Source organism: Drosophila willistoni (assembly GCF_018902025.1).
Source record: "Drosophila willistoni isolate 14030-0811.24 chromosome 2R unlocalized genomic scaffold, UCI_dwil_1.1 Seg200, whole genome shotgun sequence".
Lineage (NCBI taxonomy): Eukaryota > Metazoa > Arthropoda > Insecta > Diptera > Drosophilidae > Drosophila > Drosophila willistoni.
The window spans coordinates 1140802-1158400 of record NW_025814051.1 but is presented as its reverse complement, the minus strand read 5'-3'; the positions used below and the strand labels follow the sequence as shown (position 1 = coordinate 1158400).

The 17599-nt window shown below is 35.0% G+C and overlaps 3 protein-coding genes across 3 annotated transcripts in view; 2 read left to right on the top strand and 1 right to left on the bottom strand.

Annotated features, from left to right (window-relative positions):
- The first annotated feature begins 181 nt into the window (after positions 1-181).
- On the top strand, positions 182-2914 carry LOC6641571 (ATP-dependent DNA helicase PIF1). Its single transcript, XM_002064598.4, has 2 exons — positions 182-1262; positions 1328-2914. The coding sequence occupies exons 1-2, from the start codon at positions 288-290 to the stop codon at positions 2363-2365; spliced, it is 2013 nt and encodes a 670-aa protein (XP_002064634.1). The 5' UTR covers positions 182-287; the 3' UTR covers positions 2366-2914.
- A 447-nt stretch (positions 2915-3361) lies between these two features.
- Positions 3362-4359, bottom strand: LOC6641572 (NADH dehydrogenase [ubiquinone] 1 beta subcomplex subunit 10). Its single transcript, XM_002064599.4, has 4 exons — positions 4294-4359; positions 4094-4201; positions 3622-3897; positions 3362-3569 (listed from the first exon to the last, which is right to left on the bottom strand). The coding sequence occupies exons 2-4, from the start codon at positions 4173-4175 to the stop codon at positions 3442-3444; spliced, it is 486 nt and encodes a 161-aa protein (XP_002064635.1). The 5' UTR covers positions 4176-4201; positions 4294-4359; the 3' UTR covers positions 3362-3441.
- Positions 4360-5816: 1457 nt separating this feature from the next.
- Positions 5817-17599, top strand: part of LOC6641573 (genetic suppressor element 1) — a 100050-nt gene continuing 88267 nt past the window's right edge. Inside the window, exon 1 of the mRNA XM_023175540.2 lies at positions 5817-7150. Within this exon, the coding sequence (XP_023031308.1) occupies positions 6119-7150 (1032 nt within the window). The 5' untranslated portion in view covers positions 5817-6118. The remainder of the gene's footprint in view (positions 7151-17599) is intronic.

Below are 17599 nucleotides of genomic sequence, written 5' to 3'. Positions count from 1 at the left end.
TTAATGCACCTTGCGCGGTCACACTAAATTCGAATCCAACATATGTAGCGCAAAAAATACTAAAACTACTAAATACTGAATTTCTTCAGTCACGCCACTGAGCGATTTTACGAACTGTCCATCGATATTTTTGACTTCGGTGGTTTCAGATATCGATATTTCCATCCATGGTTTTGCAACACTAGATTTGAATTGTGCATAATTTTTTTTAAACACCGCCAAAACACGCCGAGAAAATTAAATTTATTTTTTTTTTAATTATTGACTAAATACAACCAATTTGCAATATGGATTTGAACGAAGCTGTGCTCACCTGCGCAGTGAATATACACTGGACGAATGCGGTGGGCGTAACGGGACGCAAATTGGCCTACAAGACGGCCACGCTTCGTTTGATACGCAACGATCTACGAGAAATGTTCCTGGAGCTGACGCCTGAGAAACTGAAGCCAATGAAATTTAAACTAAAGGATATAATGGTACACAAGAAATTCATGTCCGAAGGCAAGGCCACTTTCAATTTCAAAGCAGAGCTATGTACACTATATTTATCAAATGCTCCACCCGGTACTCTGATGTTCTTTCTTCGCACCATTTTCATCAAGATGAATGGCGGAAATGGGGAATCTGGCCAGCCAGATGAGGCATCGCTGCAAAAGAAATTGCGCGAACACATGCTCTCGGGAAGACCAAGCAGTTTCGAAGAGATTAGCCCAGTGACCACAGCGGAGATGATTTTGGCGCGAAAAAAGGCGGGAATAGGCTCAAGAGCTACCACAACTACACCCTCACCCCAAGGCGCTAAGAAACGTCGTCTCGAGGAAGACAGGGGTACAGGAAGCGGTAGCAGTTTACCAGCAGCCAAAAAACTATACCAACAATCATCCACATCCTCCAGCTCGAAAGCTGAAAGCGAAGACACTTTGCGTTTGAGTGAAGAGCAAATGGAAGTCTTACGTTCGTGCACGGCTGGGAAAAATGTATTTTTCACGGGCTCTGCGGGCACAGGCAAAAGTTTTCTATTACGCAAAATAATATCAGCTTTGCCGCCCGATGGAACAGTGGCAACGGCATCGACCGGTGTGGCCGCTTGTCTGATTGGTGGCACAACATTGCATGCTTTTGCTGGAATTGGAGGTGGAGATGCCACTTTGCCACGTTGCCTGGAGCTGGCCTCCCGTCCCGTAAATGCACAGACTTGGCGTAAATGCAAACGTTTGATTATCGATGAGATCTCCATGGTGGATGGGCAATATTTTGAGGTAGAATATGACACTTCTTGACAATGATTATGTCATTAACAAAATCCATTTATTTTTGAACACAGAAAATCGAAGCAGTTGCTCGTCATATACGACGCAATGAACGTCCTTTTGGTGGGATTCAATTGATCCTATGTGGTGACTTCCTCCAGCTGCCACCTGTGATTAAGGTTGATTTCGGTGCGTCGACACCTCAACAACGTTTCTGCTTTCAATCGAGCGCCTGGGAAACGTGCATTCAATGTGTCTTCGAGCTAAAGCAAGTCCATCGACAATCGGATCCGGAATTTGTGAAAATCCTAAATCATTTGCGAATCGGTCATGTCAATGATGTCATCAGTTCCCGCCTGGTGGCCACGTCCAAGCAGAAAATCGAGGGCAATGGCATTTTGGCCACACAATTGTGCTCCCATACGAACGATGCGAACTCGATAAATGAAACCAAATTGGAGAATCTTAGCGGTGATAAGGTACTCTTTCGCGCCGAGGATTCTGATGCTGGCATGACCAAGCAATTGGATCAACAAATTCAGGCCCCATCTCAATTGTATCTCAAAGTAAATGCCCAAGTGATGCTTTTAAAGAATATCAATATAGCCAATGGCCTGGTCAATGGAGCTCGCGGTGTAGTGGTGCGCATCGAGAAGGGTCTGCCCGTGGTGCGATTTAAGAATAATCAGGAATATGCCTGTAAGCATGAGAAATGGATCATTAAAACAGCCACTGGTGGCCTTATAACACGACGCCAAGTCCCGCTCAAGCTGGCCTGGGCCTTCTCCATACACAAAAGTCAGGGTCTAACTCTGGATTGTGTGGAAATGTCGCTCTCCAAAGTGTTTGAAGCCGGTCAAGCTTATGTGGCCTTATCGCGAGCCAAATCCCTGCAATCGGTACGCATTCTGGACTTTGATGCCAAGCAGGTGTGGGCTAATCCTCAAGTACTGCAGTTCTATAAGAATTTCCGAAGACGTCTCATCGACACGAGTATGATTCCCTTGGGACCCAAAAATAAGGATCAGAAGCGTAAGCCCGGTGATGCTGCTAGCGCTCTGGCCAAGATTAAAAAGAGTCTAATGAGCAAGCCACTTGTTTCAATCAGCTAGTGCACGAACTGAATATTTACTAAATTAATTGAGACAATTAGCTAAATTGACTTTACTGACCTTTAAATAGGCTTTTCATTTTAAGACTTTTAGTTTTGATAGAGTCTTAAAGTCAAGACCCTTAAAAACTCTAGAAATTAATCGACTAAGAAGAATTCTTTAATCAAAAACTTTAAAAAGAGGCTTACAAATTTAAAATTTGTTATAAAAATTAGAAAATGTCTTTCATTTTTTTGAAGAACTAAACGATTTTCATATTTCTAAGCCTCTCTGATCTATAATTTTCCTTTAAACTTTTTCTAAAACTAATGAAAATTTAAAAGCATTCAAACTTTAGTTCATTCCTGAATATCTTCTGATGGAAATTAGGGTGGATTTATACGGACATTTGTTGATATAAATTTCCTAAACAGTTTCTTCAACATATAATGTCATTTTTCTTTAGTAAGTAATTGGAAAATAAACCTAGGCTCTCCAGTATTTCTTCGATAAGTGCTTTACATTTAATTCCAAAGCACTTATCGAATAAACTACTTCATTTATCTTGAATATTTAGTTTTATTTCTTTAATTAATGAAAACATTGACTGAAACTAAAATAAATATTTTAGTTCATTAAATCAAATAAAATTTTTTAGTTTTTTTAACTCATCACTAATTAATAAAAGGGCTTATGAATTGAAATACTGCCTAATTTATAATAAAACATAAACCGAAACAAAGAATTCGCACAACTTTTTCTAAATCCGAAAATTGTAAAATACAAAATTATTTGAATATAGATTCTTTTCTTGAACGAAATGATTTTCTACTGTGCAAATTGTTGATAAAGGAGTCGTTTAAAGGAAACACATCCCATGTGTCTCTCGTTCTTTCACTTTGCATCTCTCAACTTTGTAGAGAAAATGAAAAGTCCTTTTTAAGTTTAACAACCAATCAATAAGCAAGCCACATTTAATCCCATTTTGAATGTTGCATAAGTTCAGAGTATCAGAGATTCCTTCGTATAGATGATGGTGTATATTTCTTTTGTAATCACGATTTAATTGAACTAAACAACAGAAAATTGGGAAAAATTTAATGAGCTGTCTGCTCTTCACCTTTCATGCCGGTGCCCACAGGGCCATGACGCCGTTCCCAGATCAAGCGATGCTTCTGCTTCATGTAGGCAGTTTTGGCATTGGCATAACCACCCAAATCACCATCTAAAAAACAAAAATTATCCATTGAAGTACATGATATTTTGGTTTGTCTTACACTTGATGAACCAATTTTCGGTAGCCTTCTCATATGTCTCCAATATGGGTTTGCACTTGACAATATGATCAGGTGCCTCGTACAGGGTGCAATCCTCGAAGCGTTGACGCAAAATGTTCACAATCTCATTGTCCACCATACGATCCCGACGGAATTGTTGATCCGCCTCGAAACGGCATACGGCATCATCTGTATAGCATTGATCGATGGTGGGTACACGGCGATACTTCTGATGATACCAATTGTATTTCTCTTGATTCGGTTCCACAATGCTCTCTAGAATGAGAAAGATGTCGTTGGTTATGCGGGAGGCAAGGGGAAAAAATTGTAAACAAATCTTTGAGGTTATGTCATTATGTAATTGCAAACTGTTTTTAAACAGGATTCGTGTATTTATTGCAGTCAAAACAAATCACAATGATTCCTTGATTAATTTGGTTGCAATTCGGGATGTCAAGTAGTTTGTACATACCACGGAACCAGGTGATTGGTCCATCAATTATATTCTGCACCGACTGGGCAAAGCTGGCCATAGGACTGCGAGGCTCCGGCATGTTTCCTTATCCTCTTTAGCCTCCTTCTGTTAAATAATAAATATATAAGTCAGTAGTGTAAATTATCGAATATAACCATCGATTAAGACATTGAAAATTGTCAAAAATTGTTAATTACTTGAAAAATATAATTATCAAAATACGTCGATTAGAGATGGCCGATATTGCAGGTCTAGTGTCGCAAGTAGAGGAGAAGTGACCCGAAAATAACTGTGACAAGTGAAGTTATCTAATGTTACACTGTTTGAAAGCGACATCAAACAGCATCCTTTTTTGATCTCACGAAGTTTACAGATGTCGTCCCCAATATGTACATTAAAATCCGATAGTGAGTCCCGCAGAACAGATAAAATAGAACTCAATTTAATTCTACCAAATATAATACGAATTTACGGATTTCATTTTATGAAAATTTGCATTTTAAATGGTTGCTGGGTAAGGCGCCGTCACGAAGTAAACGATAACATATTTATGTTTAACTTATCGGATCGATTCGATATCGGTTGTTTTTTTGTACTATGGGCCGATTGGACGATTAAGCCAATATTTTAAAATATTTACTTGAATTTTGTACCATGAAAGTATATATATATCATATAAATGTTTGCTTACACAGTTAAGAGTAAACATTTGCTTAATTATCTTTTAATTGAAAACTTTAATATGAATGTCCTCTAAAAGATGAACAATAGTTAGCAATTTGGTCAAGAACAATCCTAATTTTGTATTTTTATTTCATGTTAAACTACATTTGTATTAATAACAAAATCGAAAATAAAAGATATAAAATAAATTTGATTTAAAGATACTAAGCTTTACGACTTCAGAATATTGAAAAAACGTTTTACATCAAATTCAAATAATTGTCAAAGTTTAGAGCTAAAACTTTTGCTTATTGGGCTAGTATTTCCAACTGACGATACGAAAATGTTTGCTGGGTAATTTGTTTTTTTCTTGTTATTGTTGTTTTTGGTTTCGTCGTGAACGGACGTGCGCGCGGAACTTCTTCGTCCGTAATTTTGCAAAAAGCTACGTAAAAACAAAAATATCAACTCGTAAAACAACAAAAGAAAAAAAATATATAAGAAAAGCTCGCACGTGCGGATACAGAGAGTCTAAAAATTGTGTTTGTGTTGTGTGTGTGTGTTGTCTGTGCCAAAAAGCGAGAGAGAGAGAGAGATAAATAGCAAATAAATATAAACAAAATAAATAGAAATTTTTAATAAATACGCAAGAATAATTTTTGCAGCAAATAATTGAAGCACACAAAAAATTAAAGCTTATAAAGCACAGGCACAGGGGAAGGAAGATAGGGGCAGCACCACAATTTTCTCTGTGTGTGTGTGTGTGTGTCGGTGTCGTTGTCGGTGTCGCTGTCTGTGTGTGCGTCTGGCTGGCTGTCTACGTCTGCCGGCCTTCGTCGTCGGTGTTTCGCCTCTCGCCCCAAACCCCGCCCCAGAAGCAAAACCACCCGAATCAATCCCTCATTGTGCCTGTGTGAGTGCGAGTGCGTTTCTTCGTGTGTGTGTAAATGTGTGTTTTGTGTTTGAATAATATAAATATAAAGTTCAAATTAAAGAAATATTAATAAATAAATAAATGTATATAAAAGAATAAGCAAAAAAGAGAGATATAGAGAGATAGAGATAAAGAGAGTGGGACACATTCTATTTATAAAAGGAAAAAATTTGTTTGCCGTCGGCAAAATGCAAAATGTGCCAACCAAAAAAATCAACTGATAGCAAGCACCAGAGCAACAAATTTGTCTTAACATATTCTTAATTGATTGAGAACACAAAATGAGATTCTCCTTCAAATAAAACGTAGAACATCAACGCCACGCCCCCCAAGCCCCCACGCCCATATATCCAGCTAAAAAGTGGAAAAAGCCTTTGATTAACCGTTCTTTTTTTTGTTTGGTTTGGTTTGGGATATCCAGAGACATGACCGAATACGTGACACCTATGATCAGCAATGTGCTGAAAAAATATCAAACGAGTGCACCAAAAAGTCTACAAGGTCCTGGTCATCATGCGCACCATCATCATCGTAGCGAGAGTCCGCCAAATGTTAAAGGAGCCGGCGCAGGAGCAGGAGGAGGTTCGCCAGTGATGGCAATGATAAAAAAGGAGATACTCAGTTCACCAGAGCCACAGATGCAGGAGATGCTGCATCCGCATTTGCATTCGCATTCGCATCATCCACACCATCATGAGTCGCCGCCATCGTCCCAGCCACCGTCAGCCACCATTTATCCACCATTGCCGCCGGAAATATCCCAGCCCATACTTTCGGTGGCCGATTCCGGTAGCGGTGAGCTCTATGAGACCCGTTTGGAGGGCAAAACCATCGGTTGCTTCTCCTTGGGCGGAGAGATGCGCCTCTGCTTGCCACAATTTCTCAACAATGTTCTCAATGACTTCACTTTGGAGCAAATCAATCGCATTTTCGATGAACTTGGCATATATTGCTCCCAGTGTACTCCAGATCAATTGATTGAGTTTAAGGCAGCCAAGATTTTACCATCGGATGTCAAAGCCAGCGGTTTGATAACCCGCACTGATGCCGAACGTCTCTGTGCCGCACTATTGCATCGATCCGATCGCAATAGCTATATACCCGTTGAGAATTTGGCCAAAGGCGCCCTCAGTTTTCATGTGTATCACAAATGTTTCGGCAAATGCGAAGGCATCTGCACTCCGGACATGTATTCGTATCAGAAGCCCACTTGCATCAAGTGTCTGGAATGCGACGGTTGGTTCTCGCCCCAGAAATTTGTTGGTCATGTCCATCGCAAATTCGAGAATCGCACCTGCCACTGGGGTTTTGATTCACGCAATTGGCATGATTATCTTCATGTTGCGTTGGATGTCGAGAATCGGGAGAAATATCAAATAATATTGGATCAACTGAAGGAGGTGGAAATCAAGGAGATGCACAAGGCGCAACGTGAAATCGATCACAAGAAACGAAAGGTAAGTCAAGTCATAATGATCCTCGAAAGATTCGTTTGGTTTAAAGGTTTTAAAATTATATCATAAACTCATACTAAAGAGCGAATAAAACCTAATATAGTAAATATCGTAAATAAGTCTAACAAATTGTTTTTTAGAAATGTTTGCAAACAAACGCCTTTTTTTCGTGAACAGAATATTCTAAAATCTGTTAAAAAGGTTAAAAAACAATTTTTAACTTTCTATAGTATACTTTTGGGGGCCTATTTTCCAATCCCCGATCCTCTGATTTCATAAAATCTGGATGTGATGGGCAAAAACCGAAGGTAATCAAGTCGGTCTGTGTAATGAGTAAGGGAAGCAACATATTGCATAGAATTTATTTGAGTCTCTTAAGAAAAAAAGCTTTGCCTTTAAAAGTTATAAGGGGAAGTTATGAAAATCTAACATAATGTTGTATGCCAATTAAGTAAACCTATGCCAAATTCCCTTCCCAAATCCAATTTTGGGTGGATTCAAATATATTGATCTTCGATTATTCAAGTGAAGCTTACATCTTTAAATTCCAATCAATAAAATATTAAATACCTCAAGATTACAAATACATTTCAATTATTTATCAACAATATTGTAGTTTTCTAATCGAAACTAAGGCTAAACAAAGAGCGTCAAACTAAAATGTCAGTAGTAAATTATGCGTGCAAATATAATTTAGGAGCACCAGAGAGACTCTACCCAAAAGTCAAGCGCCAATCCGCCATTGCTTTAAAGTTTCTTCACACCTTTTTAGCTACCGATTAACTAAGTAACTAACTGGATGAATGACAGAATGGCTGACTGACTGACTGACTGTCTGATTGAATGCATCGCCCACTGAGAGCGGGCCCATATTTGGCTTTGTCGTCGGCTACTTCCCCCATTCTCCCTCAATTCTTTCAATTCACATTTTCATTCTCATTCTCTCATTCACATTCAATTTCGATCTTCTTTAACGACACTTTGTCGTCGCGCCCGTCGATCATAAAAAAAAACTATATAAGATCTTGCCAAGAGCCGAAGAGAAGCATTTTATGTTCATTTTATTATAATTATTATTATTGTGATTTAAGTGCAGCTGTGCAACATTTTGTAAAACAATTTTTTTCTTCCTACATTCCGTTGTGGTATTTTATTTATTTAAACTACTTAATTTTATGCTTAAACAGCGCTCGATGCATTTTTTTTTTGTCAACTTTTTTTATTTCCATTTAAACAGTTTTTTTGTGTTTGCATTGGCCTAAAGCGATTTTTTGTTCATGTTTTTTTTTTGGGGCTTTTTTGTGCCCTGTATTTATGCAATGAAGAAGGGGTATATGTAAATTCTTAAATTGTTTATTTCGAAATTTTTATTTTTTTTTCAAAGAATCTTATTGAAGATGGGAAAAAAGATGATGGTAAAACTCGCCAATGAAATCGTTGAGGCAATAATTTTCAATGATATTATATATATTTGCAACTGACTAGCTTTCGATCTCGTTGAAATGAATAAACCTTGAACTTAAACTGATTAGAGGTTATCCTAATCGTTTTAGTTGGTTGTAATTCTCAACTAGTTTTTTTCTTTGAACATATTAATATTATTTTTCTAATTAATCTATGTGCTTGTTAAAAGAAAAAGTATAAAGTATATGTAGATCAGTTTTCCACTTATCTCTACGTGGCGTATACGTAATTTTCATATATATTAAAAGAAGAGCCGAAAACTAAGCAAATAAACCGCTCGGCACATATCTATGTGAAAACCCGATTATAACCGAATACAATTTTAGTGAATACAAAGCACATTCGTGGTTTAAAACGAAAGGAGTAGGCCTATAATCACTTTTCTTTTGGCGATTCACATACAGCTGTGTTCAAAAATATAATAGCGTATTGCCCTACAACATTTGTATTATTTTTTCGACATGTTAAGCATTAAAAATTAAACTTTTATTTCATATTTTTCAAAGAATAGAATACAAAGATGAGAACACTGATTAGATTCCGTTTGTTTTACAATGGTTTTTATAATTTTTTAATGACTTTTGTGAAAAGTGCCTGTTCATAATAATAGTAGTGGTTACATAAGAGCCAAATTCGAAATCGATTTTTTCGTTGTTTTTTTTTTTTTGAGTTCCTTAAAAAACGTAAAATATAACTTTTTCTTCGAATGAATTGGAATGAAAACAAAATTTTAAAAATAATTTCATTTTAAATTGAGATTCTTAAAAAAAATTGATCTAATTGGTGGCAGTTCTCATCCCCTGCTTAAACGTGGCTACGCCCTTGTCTAGTTGCCAGCAACAGTACCAATATTTTTATCCTCCTTTAGAAGATGTCTGCCTAGGGGAATAACTTTAAAATTCGTCCAGCTACTAGAGCTTTTACTGTATCAAATGAAATTAAAATTATGATAGAATCATTGTCAGTAAAATTTTTTTGACATGTAATGTTACGGAGAATTAAAGACGACATAGCCGGATTTCTGCCTTGTTGTTTGACTTTTTCTATAGACTAGGCTATCAGGTATCTCATCGGCTTGTTTTGCAGAGTAAAGCAATGTCGTTTAGTTGGACTTAATGTTGGATTAATATATTTTATTTTGTTTGTTTCTGTTGTTTTTTGTTGCTTTACAGTTGCGTGCCGCTCAGCCACAGCGACGTCTGCCGGTGGCCATGGTTGGCCGTTGACGACAAGTTGTCTCTGCCGCAGCATTTTTTGTTGCTGTTGCTGTTTGTTTGCTGTCAAACATCAGTCAGCTGCAGCATCGACAGCGACAGAGACGTCGCAGCGACGTCGATTGTTGTGGCTTATTTTTAGTTTTGCGCTCAATTTATTCTGCTGCTGCTGTGGGCAAACCTTTCGTTTTTTTTTTTTATTTTTTGTTCTCTTGTACGTGTTTTTTTCTTCTTTGCTTCAATGTTAAATATTCAGCAAATAATATTAATAAGTAAGACAAGTAAAGGGGAGTAACAAGCAGGAGAAGAGGAGTGACAAAAGAGGCGGGAAAGGAGAGGCGGGGGATAGAGAAGCAACAAAAATAAATCGCAAACCGGTTGTTGTTGCTCTGCTTGCGTCGTCGTCGTCGTCATCTTGTACTTTGACCATGGCTCAGCTGCTGCTCTGCTGCTGGGCCCTGGCTTTTACTGTCCGCCTCTAAGCCCCCTCTCGGTCGTCGCTCCTGTTGACTGCCTTGTCTTGTTATGGGATGTGTGTGTTTGTCTGGCAACAAAAAATTTACGTCTTGCGGCATTTTTGTGGCGCAAAAAAAGCATTAAGAAGAAGAACACACACAATATTATATAAAATAATAATAACAATCGAAGGAACGGATTTAGTGATGACATTCAAAGCTCAAAAATTTTCTGCTACAGTGCTTATCATATTTATAACCCACTTTTTAACGAAAAGAGCACATTGTCTGAAAATTTTTCATGCAACTTCTTCTTTAAAATAAACTTGCAGTAAACAATGAAAACAGTAATATTTATACTAAACTCAATAATTTGCAACAAATTAAGATTTTAAGAAAGTAGTGAGCGTAAGAACCTTCGAGTCGCTACCACGGACAGTAATGGTACATTCGTCTTGAATGCTGCTTGTTGTTGAATTACAAATAAACACATATTTCTTTTATAGTTTTATGATATTGAATTGATCCTATACTGTTGGACAAAAGAATAGAATCCAGCTAGATTTTAGTGCCAAGTCTAGTACTTAAAAATAGTTGATAAAAAATCCAGCTTAAGGTTCAGTAGCTATATCTAGGTATTTTTAATGCTGACAGTAATTTGTAATTCCATTGAAGTTCAATATAAATAAGTAAATAAATAGTAAAAAAAGTATAAAGTAATATATTTTTGCAATGTTTTAAAATTATGTATGTATATGCAAAGTTTGGAGTAAATCGTTCATAGAACTTTCAATGCATGAAGCATTGGATTCAACCACTTCTACTTCCTACTAAAACTAAACATTTTGTTTTATTTATTATATATTTCAAATATGTTCTTCCGGAGGCCAATATCTTGAAGAATATATATCTTAAAACGTGCTTGATTCATACTTACCTGTTTAGATGATATTGATTGATTGCCTACATTCGAGATTGATAAAAATTTAAAAATTGTCACGTTATCATCTCTAGACTAGAATATATTTTCAATACCCACACACAGCATCAAAGGTATCAAGATCCCAAAACCAGAGAAGGAGACGAAAAGAGAGATTGAGAGAGAAAAAGAGGGTGAAAAAGCTGAAAAAAAGAGCGTCACACGGGCGCAGTAGCATGCAAAATACACAAACTTGCTTTGAAATGCCAATGAACGTGACAGACGACAGTCGACAGACGAAAGTCGACGTTGACGGCGCCGGCGCTGTCAATGGGCAAACAAAACAGCAACAACACAGCGACAAAAAACAGAGACAAAAATCGTATCGAAATGTTGCTTTGTCGCTCTGCCCTTTCGCTGCTGCTGCCGCTGCATGACTAATCAAATTGCAGGGACTCTCCAAAGATCCTTTCGACCCAAAATTCGGACTTTGTCCATCCCATTTGGAAGAATCTTCGCTTGTTTTGTTTTGTTTTTCTGATTTTTTTTTATATGATTATCTGTTAGTTTGTTTTGCTATTATGGTTATTTCCATGTTTCCAATTCAACAGGTTTTTGGTTTCGTTTTCAATTATTGCGTCTCTCTCTCTCGTTGAGTTGTTATAGTGAAAACCCTTTTGAGTGGACAGTGACAGTTTTCAAGAGAATAACATTTCCAAAAATTTTAACAAATACATTAATAATATCTTGTCAAGAATGACAGAGAGCATACAAGGAGAGCAGGGGAGTCTCGTTGGAGAAGCCGCGTCTTTCGGACGTTTCGGACAATCTGCAGAAGAATGTCTCTACAAAAGGAGCTCAAAATAATAAACATTAAGAAATTCTCATCATAAAAGTAAAAATCTGTCGAACAAGTTTTCACTGTACCAAAAATCTTATCGCTTATAAAATTTCCAAAATTTATGCTAATCTCTTTGATTATACATATATATACATATATATATTTTAAAAAAATTGTATTTTGCTGCTGGTGCTACTCATCATGTTTTTCTGGTTTGCATTGCTTAGCACGTTTCGCTTGTGTTTTTTTTATTATTGTTGTAAATGAGAACCCAAAAAAACACCTCCTGGTTAATTGTTACAGTTTTTCGACACACACACACTCATAACTATATAAATTTCACTTATCACCTCTGCCGCTGTCGATGATGATAAGCTTAAGCACTAAATGACCACGTTGTTAATTGTCAAAATAAATTATGAATGTAGCCTAAAGACAATTTATTAGTCTTTGCTTTCATTTGAAACAAGATCAAGTCCAAAAATATTCATGTAAAAATTATGTCGAACAGGATTTTCTTTATATATCTCATTATATTATTATTTTCGGGGCTCTTGAGAAGAGATGGGGGAATATGAAAGGAAAGAAACTTTTGATCTGCTGATCTGAATTGTATAATGAATGGCGAAATTATAATCATAAAAGTCTTACAATGTTTTTTTCCATGAAATTTTCTAATCAATTATCAATAAATTTGAAAAACAGATGTATACAGTGCGTATGATTAATGTTATTAAGTATACGTTGGATTCAATAGAAATGAGTTTAAGATAAGAGTAGCAATCAAAGATGTACCATGTTTTAATACTTAAGTGTGTCAGTAAATATTTTAAGTGAATATTTTAAATTAGAAGAAAGAATAAAATACCTTTTAAATAAATCAAAAAACTGCAAAATCGCAAAAATCAGGTTAATTTTTAAACGATTTAGAAATTACAATTAACAATCAATATCAATTCATTTGGAATAGGCATAATTATAAAATATTAAATTACTATTGCATTACAATTACATACAATTTTTTTTTATACTTTTTTGGTAGCAAGCTTTATTATTTCGAGCCAAATTTTTAATAAAATAATCTACATTTGAAATTATCTAACTAAAAATAAAATCACTGTACTAATATTTGTTAACACTTTAGATAAGTTTGCCTTAAAGTATTTATTTGTTTTCAGATTGCAATTGTCTAATAAACGAGAGCCTGATTATAATCCCTTTTGATTTGCAATAAATGCAATGTTTTTGTAGAATCATTAAGTATATAATTTTTAAAAACCCTTAGGCTAATATACATACATGGGACCGACGTGTCAGTTAGTTAGCGATTTGATAAGCCCGATAAACCACTAGACATCCTTTTATTTTTGACTCTCGTTCTCTTTCTCTGCATTGGAGTTGGTCTTCCCTTGGGCAAGTCTCGAGACCTTCGCATCATCATGTCATGTGATCGTTCTGGTTGGCTGTTGTTTTATTTTTTTTTTTATGACTATTAGCAAACAAGAAAATAAAAACAATTTAAGACACACACGACAAGGTATTAAAAATAGTTTCGATTGCAATATACCCTGTAATAAGGAATACAAAATGATATCAAATGACAATCAAACTGACAATTACTTATTGTTAGTTGTCTACTTAGTTTATTCTTCATTAATATTAGTTTATTGTAAATTTTCGTATTTTCGAATATGTTCCTTTTTAAGTACAGGATATGAATCAACTTTGTATTTCTTTTAACAAAATAAATCAGATATTTGTAATGCAGAGAGGGAGACGTTTCTAACCCCGTAAAGTATATATATATATTCTTAATCGGCATGAGAAGCTGAGGCTATAAAGACAAGTGCGTCTGTTAATTCGAAAGCTATTGGGGCGAAATTTGGTAGTTAAACAATTCCTCTGAATAAAATAAAGTATGAAAATCCTTTGGATCGGACCACTACGGAGTTAGAATAGCTTTATGAAATTTAGTAATGAGTTAGATTTTGATGTCAAGCCTCGTATTCTTAACATTCACAAGTTATCAATCACTATAAATCGGTTCGGTTGTAAAAGAGTTTGAAACATGTACAAATATTATGACCAAGAATTGCAAGGGTATATAAGCTGCCGCATAGTCAATGTTGATATTTTTTTTCTCTATGACGATGCAAAAGGTGCGGCCTCGTTTGGCACTAGAAAGGAGTAAAAGGAGAATTGTATCTCACTTGTTTTTTCTCCTTCTCCATTTTATGCCTAGAGTGGTAAATGTTGTTGCAAAGCTGATGTTAATGTTGTTGTGTGATGGTTGTTGTTATTGTTGCTTCAGCAGGTGTGTTTTTTGGGATGAAGTTTTATGAGTTGATCTTCTAACTAAATAGAATGCTCATGTTGCTATTGATTGTTATATTGCAATTTCGTTGTTGGGTCAAGTATCTTCTTCTTCTTCTCTGCCTCTCGTCAGTCAGCCAGTCAGTTAGTAAATATTTAAAAATCATTCTCATGTTTATTTTAATTAAGTCCAACGCGATTTAATGCGATCGTCCGATCGTTGCTAATGATATTGTTGGGCTTGTTCCTCTCCCTCGGACTCGGTCTTTGTGTGTGTGTGTGTGTGTGTTAATTTTATTTTATATTTATTTTGAACACACAAAAATTAGTGAAAATATTTAAATAACCAAAACGTGTTTTCAACAATTTTATTTGATTTCGTTTAGGTAAAGTGAAAATTATTATGCAAATTGTTGCGAATGTTGTTATTGAAATTTTTTTGTTTTGAATTTGGTATTTGTAACACTGATCTCTATGTAAATTTCCTAAATTCGTTTACATAATACATATGTGAAATGGAATACAATGTCAATTATCGACTTTGTTCCAAAACATCTGCAAGAAATATAATAAACAAAGGTCCTGAACGGGCAGGCTCAGGAAATTATCTATCTATCGTGTTCAGTTTTTATCATAAAATGTCAAATGAAAAGCAAAATTTTTTGTTTTGACTAAACTAATTCACACAAGCGTAACTAATGCGTGTTCAGCAAACTTATTCATTGAGACTTTTATTAGATTAATGAGCGATCAATGGATGCTTGAATTTAAGTTTTGCGACTTAATTATTCTAGACCTTTGACCCTTTCCCCAAATATCGTCAAATTCAATATTTATCAATCTTTAATATGTTGTGAATAAATAATTATCTGTGGATAATACCGTTGTGACCTTTAATAAACATGAATTATTCTAAAATATTAATATAAGTATAACCAATAAAATTTCAAAAGTAAAAATGCAATAATAATAGTTAGAAAATTTTGATTTACTTTATAGTTCAATATTATAAAAACCTAAATGTATGTAGACGTTTTCCCCCTTTTTTTTGCCAAATAGCCAATGACCTCGTTTGAATATGTAGTTCTTGTTGTTGTTTATTTGATTTTGAAATTTAATTACACATATGTATATGTACAAACATATGTATGTATATGTATATAGAAATCGTATTTGAAACTCTATAGGAACTGAGCTGATAATTTTTGTATAATATATAAGTACATGTAGGTCGCCTTGGGTCTTAAGTCTTATCAGCATCTAAGTCTATGTGACTGTCTGTCTCAGTTGCTTATTCTGTCTCTGTTGCATTTCAAGAGTTAGTTTAAGTATTATAATTATAATGATTTGTTTATTAATTTTGCTTATCATTTACAGTTGACGACGACTGGGATTTTATCTCTGGTTTATATATAAAAAGTTATCTAGACCGGGTCCAACATTTAAACCACGTCTAAACGTTATCGCCGGTTTTTCATATTGCCGCAGACGTGACAGAATTTTAGCTTGGGCGAATTTCTTTTACTTTATCTCAATGGAGAATTTGCTTAAATGGTCTCTCAGTGGGAAAAGTAGTGAAAAAGAAAAAAAAAAAGTGGTTTACAAGCGATTTCCTAGTGTCATTTCCCATGTTCTCTCACTCACACTCCGCACTCTATCTCCATGTCTCTCTCTCTCTGTCTCTCCTTTTTGCATTTCCGATGGTTACCTGACAGCTTACACCTGGCGACGCCTCGGTCGGAGAGGCAAACCGACAAAATGCGACTTGCTTCACTGGTTTTAGGTCTCTCTCTGTCGCTCTGTCTCTCTGTCTCTTGGACTTGTTTATTTCCTTTCTACCAAAGTATTTGCTTAACGGTTTGCCTCCAAGTCTTAAGCGGAAATTTTACCCCTTTCCTCGCCCCGGACTTACCCCTTCTGCCACAGTTGATCTAAGGTCTGCAACAATCATTGCTAATTGGGTGAATCTAACAGGTGTTATAACAATCACATTTAATAGTAATAATAAAAAAATAATAATATAAAACTTTAATAATTATTTTTTGGCAAATTTTTTTTGCAAAAATTTTGTGTTTTCTTTTAACGTTTTCTTTTGACACATTTCATTGTGTTTGTTCGTTTGTCTGTCTGTCTGTCTTTTAGTTTGTTTGTTTGTTTGTTTGTTTATCTTTTTCATTTGAGTTTTTCTTTTTCTTTTTTTTTTTTTTTGATTGTGTTGATTGCGTCTGACAGTGAAAAGAATTGGCAAAGACTTCAGCACTTAAGCAATATATAGAGAGAAGTGCTTGGGTAGGCGGTGGCGGTGGGTTGGCTTTTAATATCAGTTAGTTGTCAATATTAATGAGGCTGCCAGGTGGTAAATGACATTCAAAAGAAATAACTTTGATTGGTTACACTTAGTTTGTAGTATAAAGTGATATCGATTTTAATATGACGGCAAATATAAATGCGTTTCGATTGCTATATAACTGTGGAAGGGAGAGTTGAGCTCTCTCTTTAAATCGTTAATATATCCTGAGTTTTAAATAATATATCTATCAAACGTAATTTCCTTACTCTTCATTTGATCTTTATTTATTTCAGTTGGATTTTCTTGATCCTTTTTTTTCAAAATGTTTTGCATATAAATTAATAAAAAATATTTATAGACACTTAAACCTGATGAAATAAAAAAAAGAAAAACGAACTCACAAATGGTTTCCATCTTTGAACAAAATTCTGGGCAGGCCAATTGTTAAAAATTAAAAAAAAATTGATTTGAAAAAAGTGTTTCTTTTACTAAAATTTTAAAAATGTCCAAAAATATTTTGGAAAAAATGTCTTTCTTATATTGTCTCAGTTTAGTCATTTTAGTCAATTTCAAGGGACAGCAAAAAAATGTGAAAAAAATGTAAAACGGTGTACCTACCATATATGTATGTACCTATAGGTCTGAGGAACAAACGAATTTGTTTCAAATATTTTTATTATATTGAAATACATGACTAAAACGAGTTTAAAAATGTTCTATTGTTTAATTCATTATTAGTTAGATTCAGTTGCAAGAATCGAAGCAAGTAAAAGTAATTAAATATTATGACAAAATAAATACAATCCCTTTCTATTATAATTCCGAGTGTTCTTAATCAGAATCTGCAAAAATGATTTCGAATCCTTACAATAATTACCATTTATACACAACTTAATATACAACCAAGGATTAAATCGCAATGTCTTATCTCAAATGATTTAATGAATTTTCACATT

What these genes read in the sequence shown, in the direction of transcription:
- LOC6641572 (XM_002064599.4), bottom strand. Translation starts at nt 4,175, where the DNA reads ATGCCGGAGCCTCGCAGTCCTATGGCCAGCTTTGCCCAGTCGGTGCAG. An exon ending in ACCAATCACCTGGTTCCGTG is followed by an intron (nt 3,898 to 4,093) that starts GTATGTACAAAC and finishes TTCTCATTCTAG; the next exon opens with AGAGCATTGTGGAACCGAAT. An exon ending in CGAAAATTGGTTCATCAAGT is followed by an intron (nt 3,570 to 3,621) that starts GTAAGACAAACC and finishes TTTGTTTTTTAG; the next exon opens with ATGGTGATTTGGGTGGTTAT.
- LOC6641571 (XM_002064598.4), top strand. Translation starts at nt 288, where the DNA reads ATGGATTTGAACGAAGCTGTGCTCACCTGCGCAGTGAATATACACTGG. An exon ending in TGGATGGGCAATATTTTGAG is followed by an intron (nt 1,263 to 1,327) that starts GTAGAATATGAC and finishes TTTTGAACACAG; the next exon opens with AAAATCGAAGCAGTTGCTCG.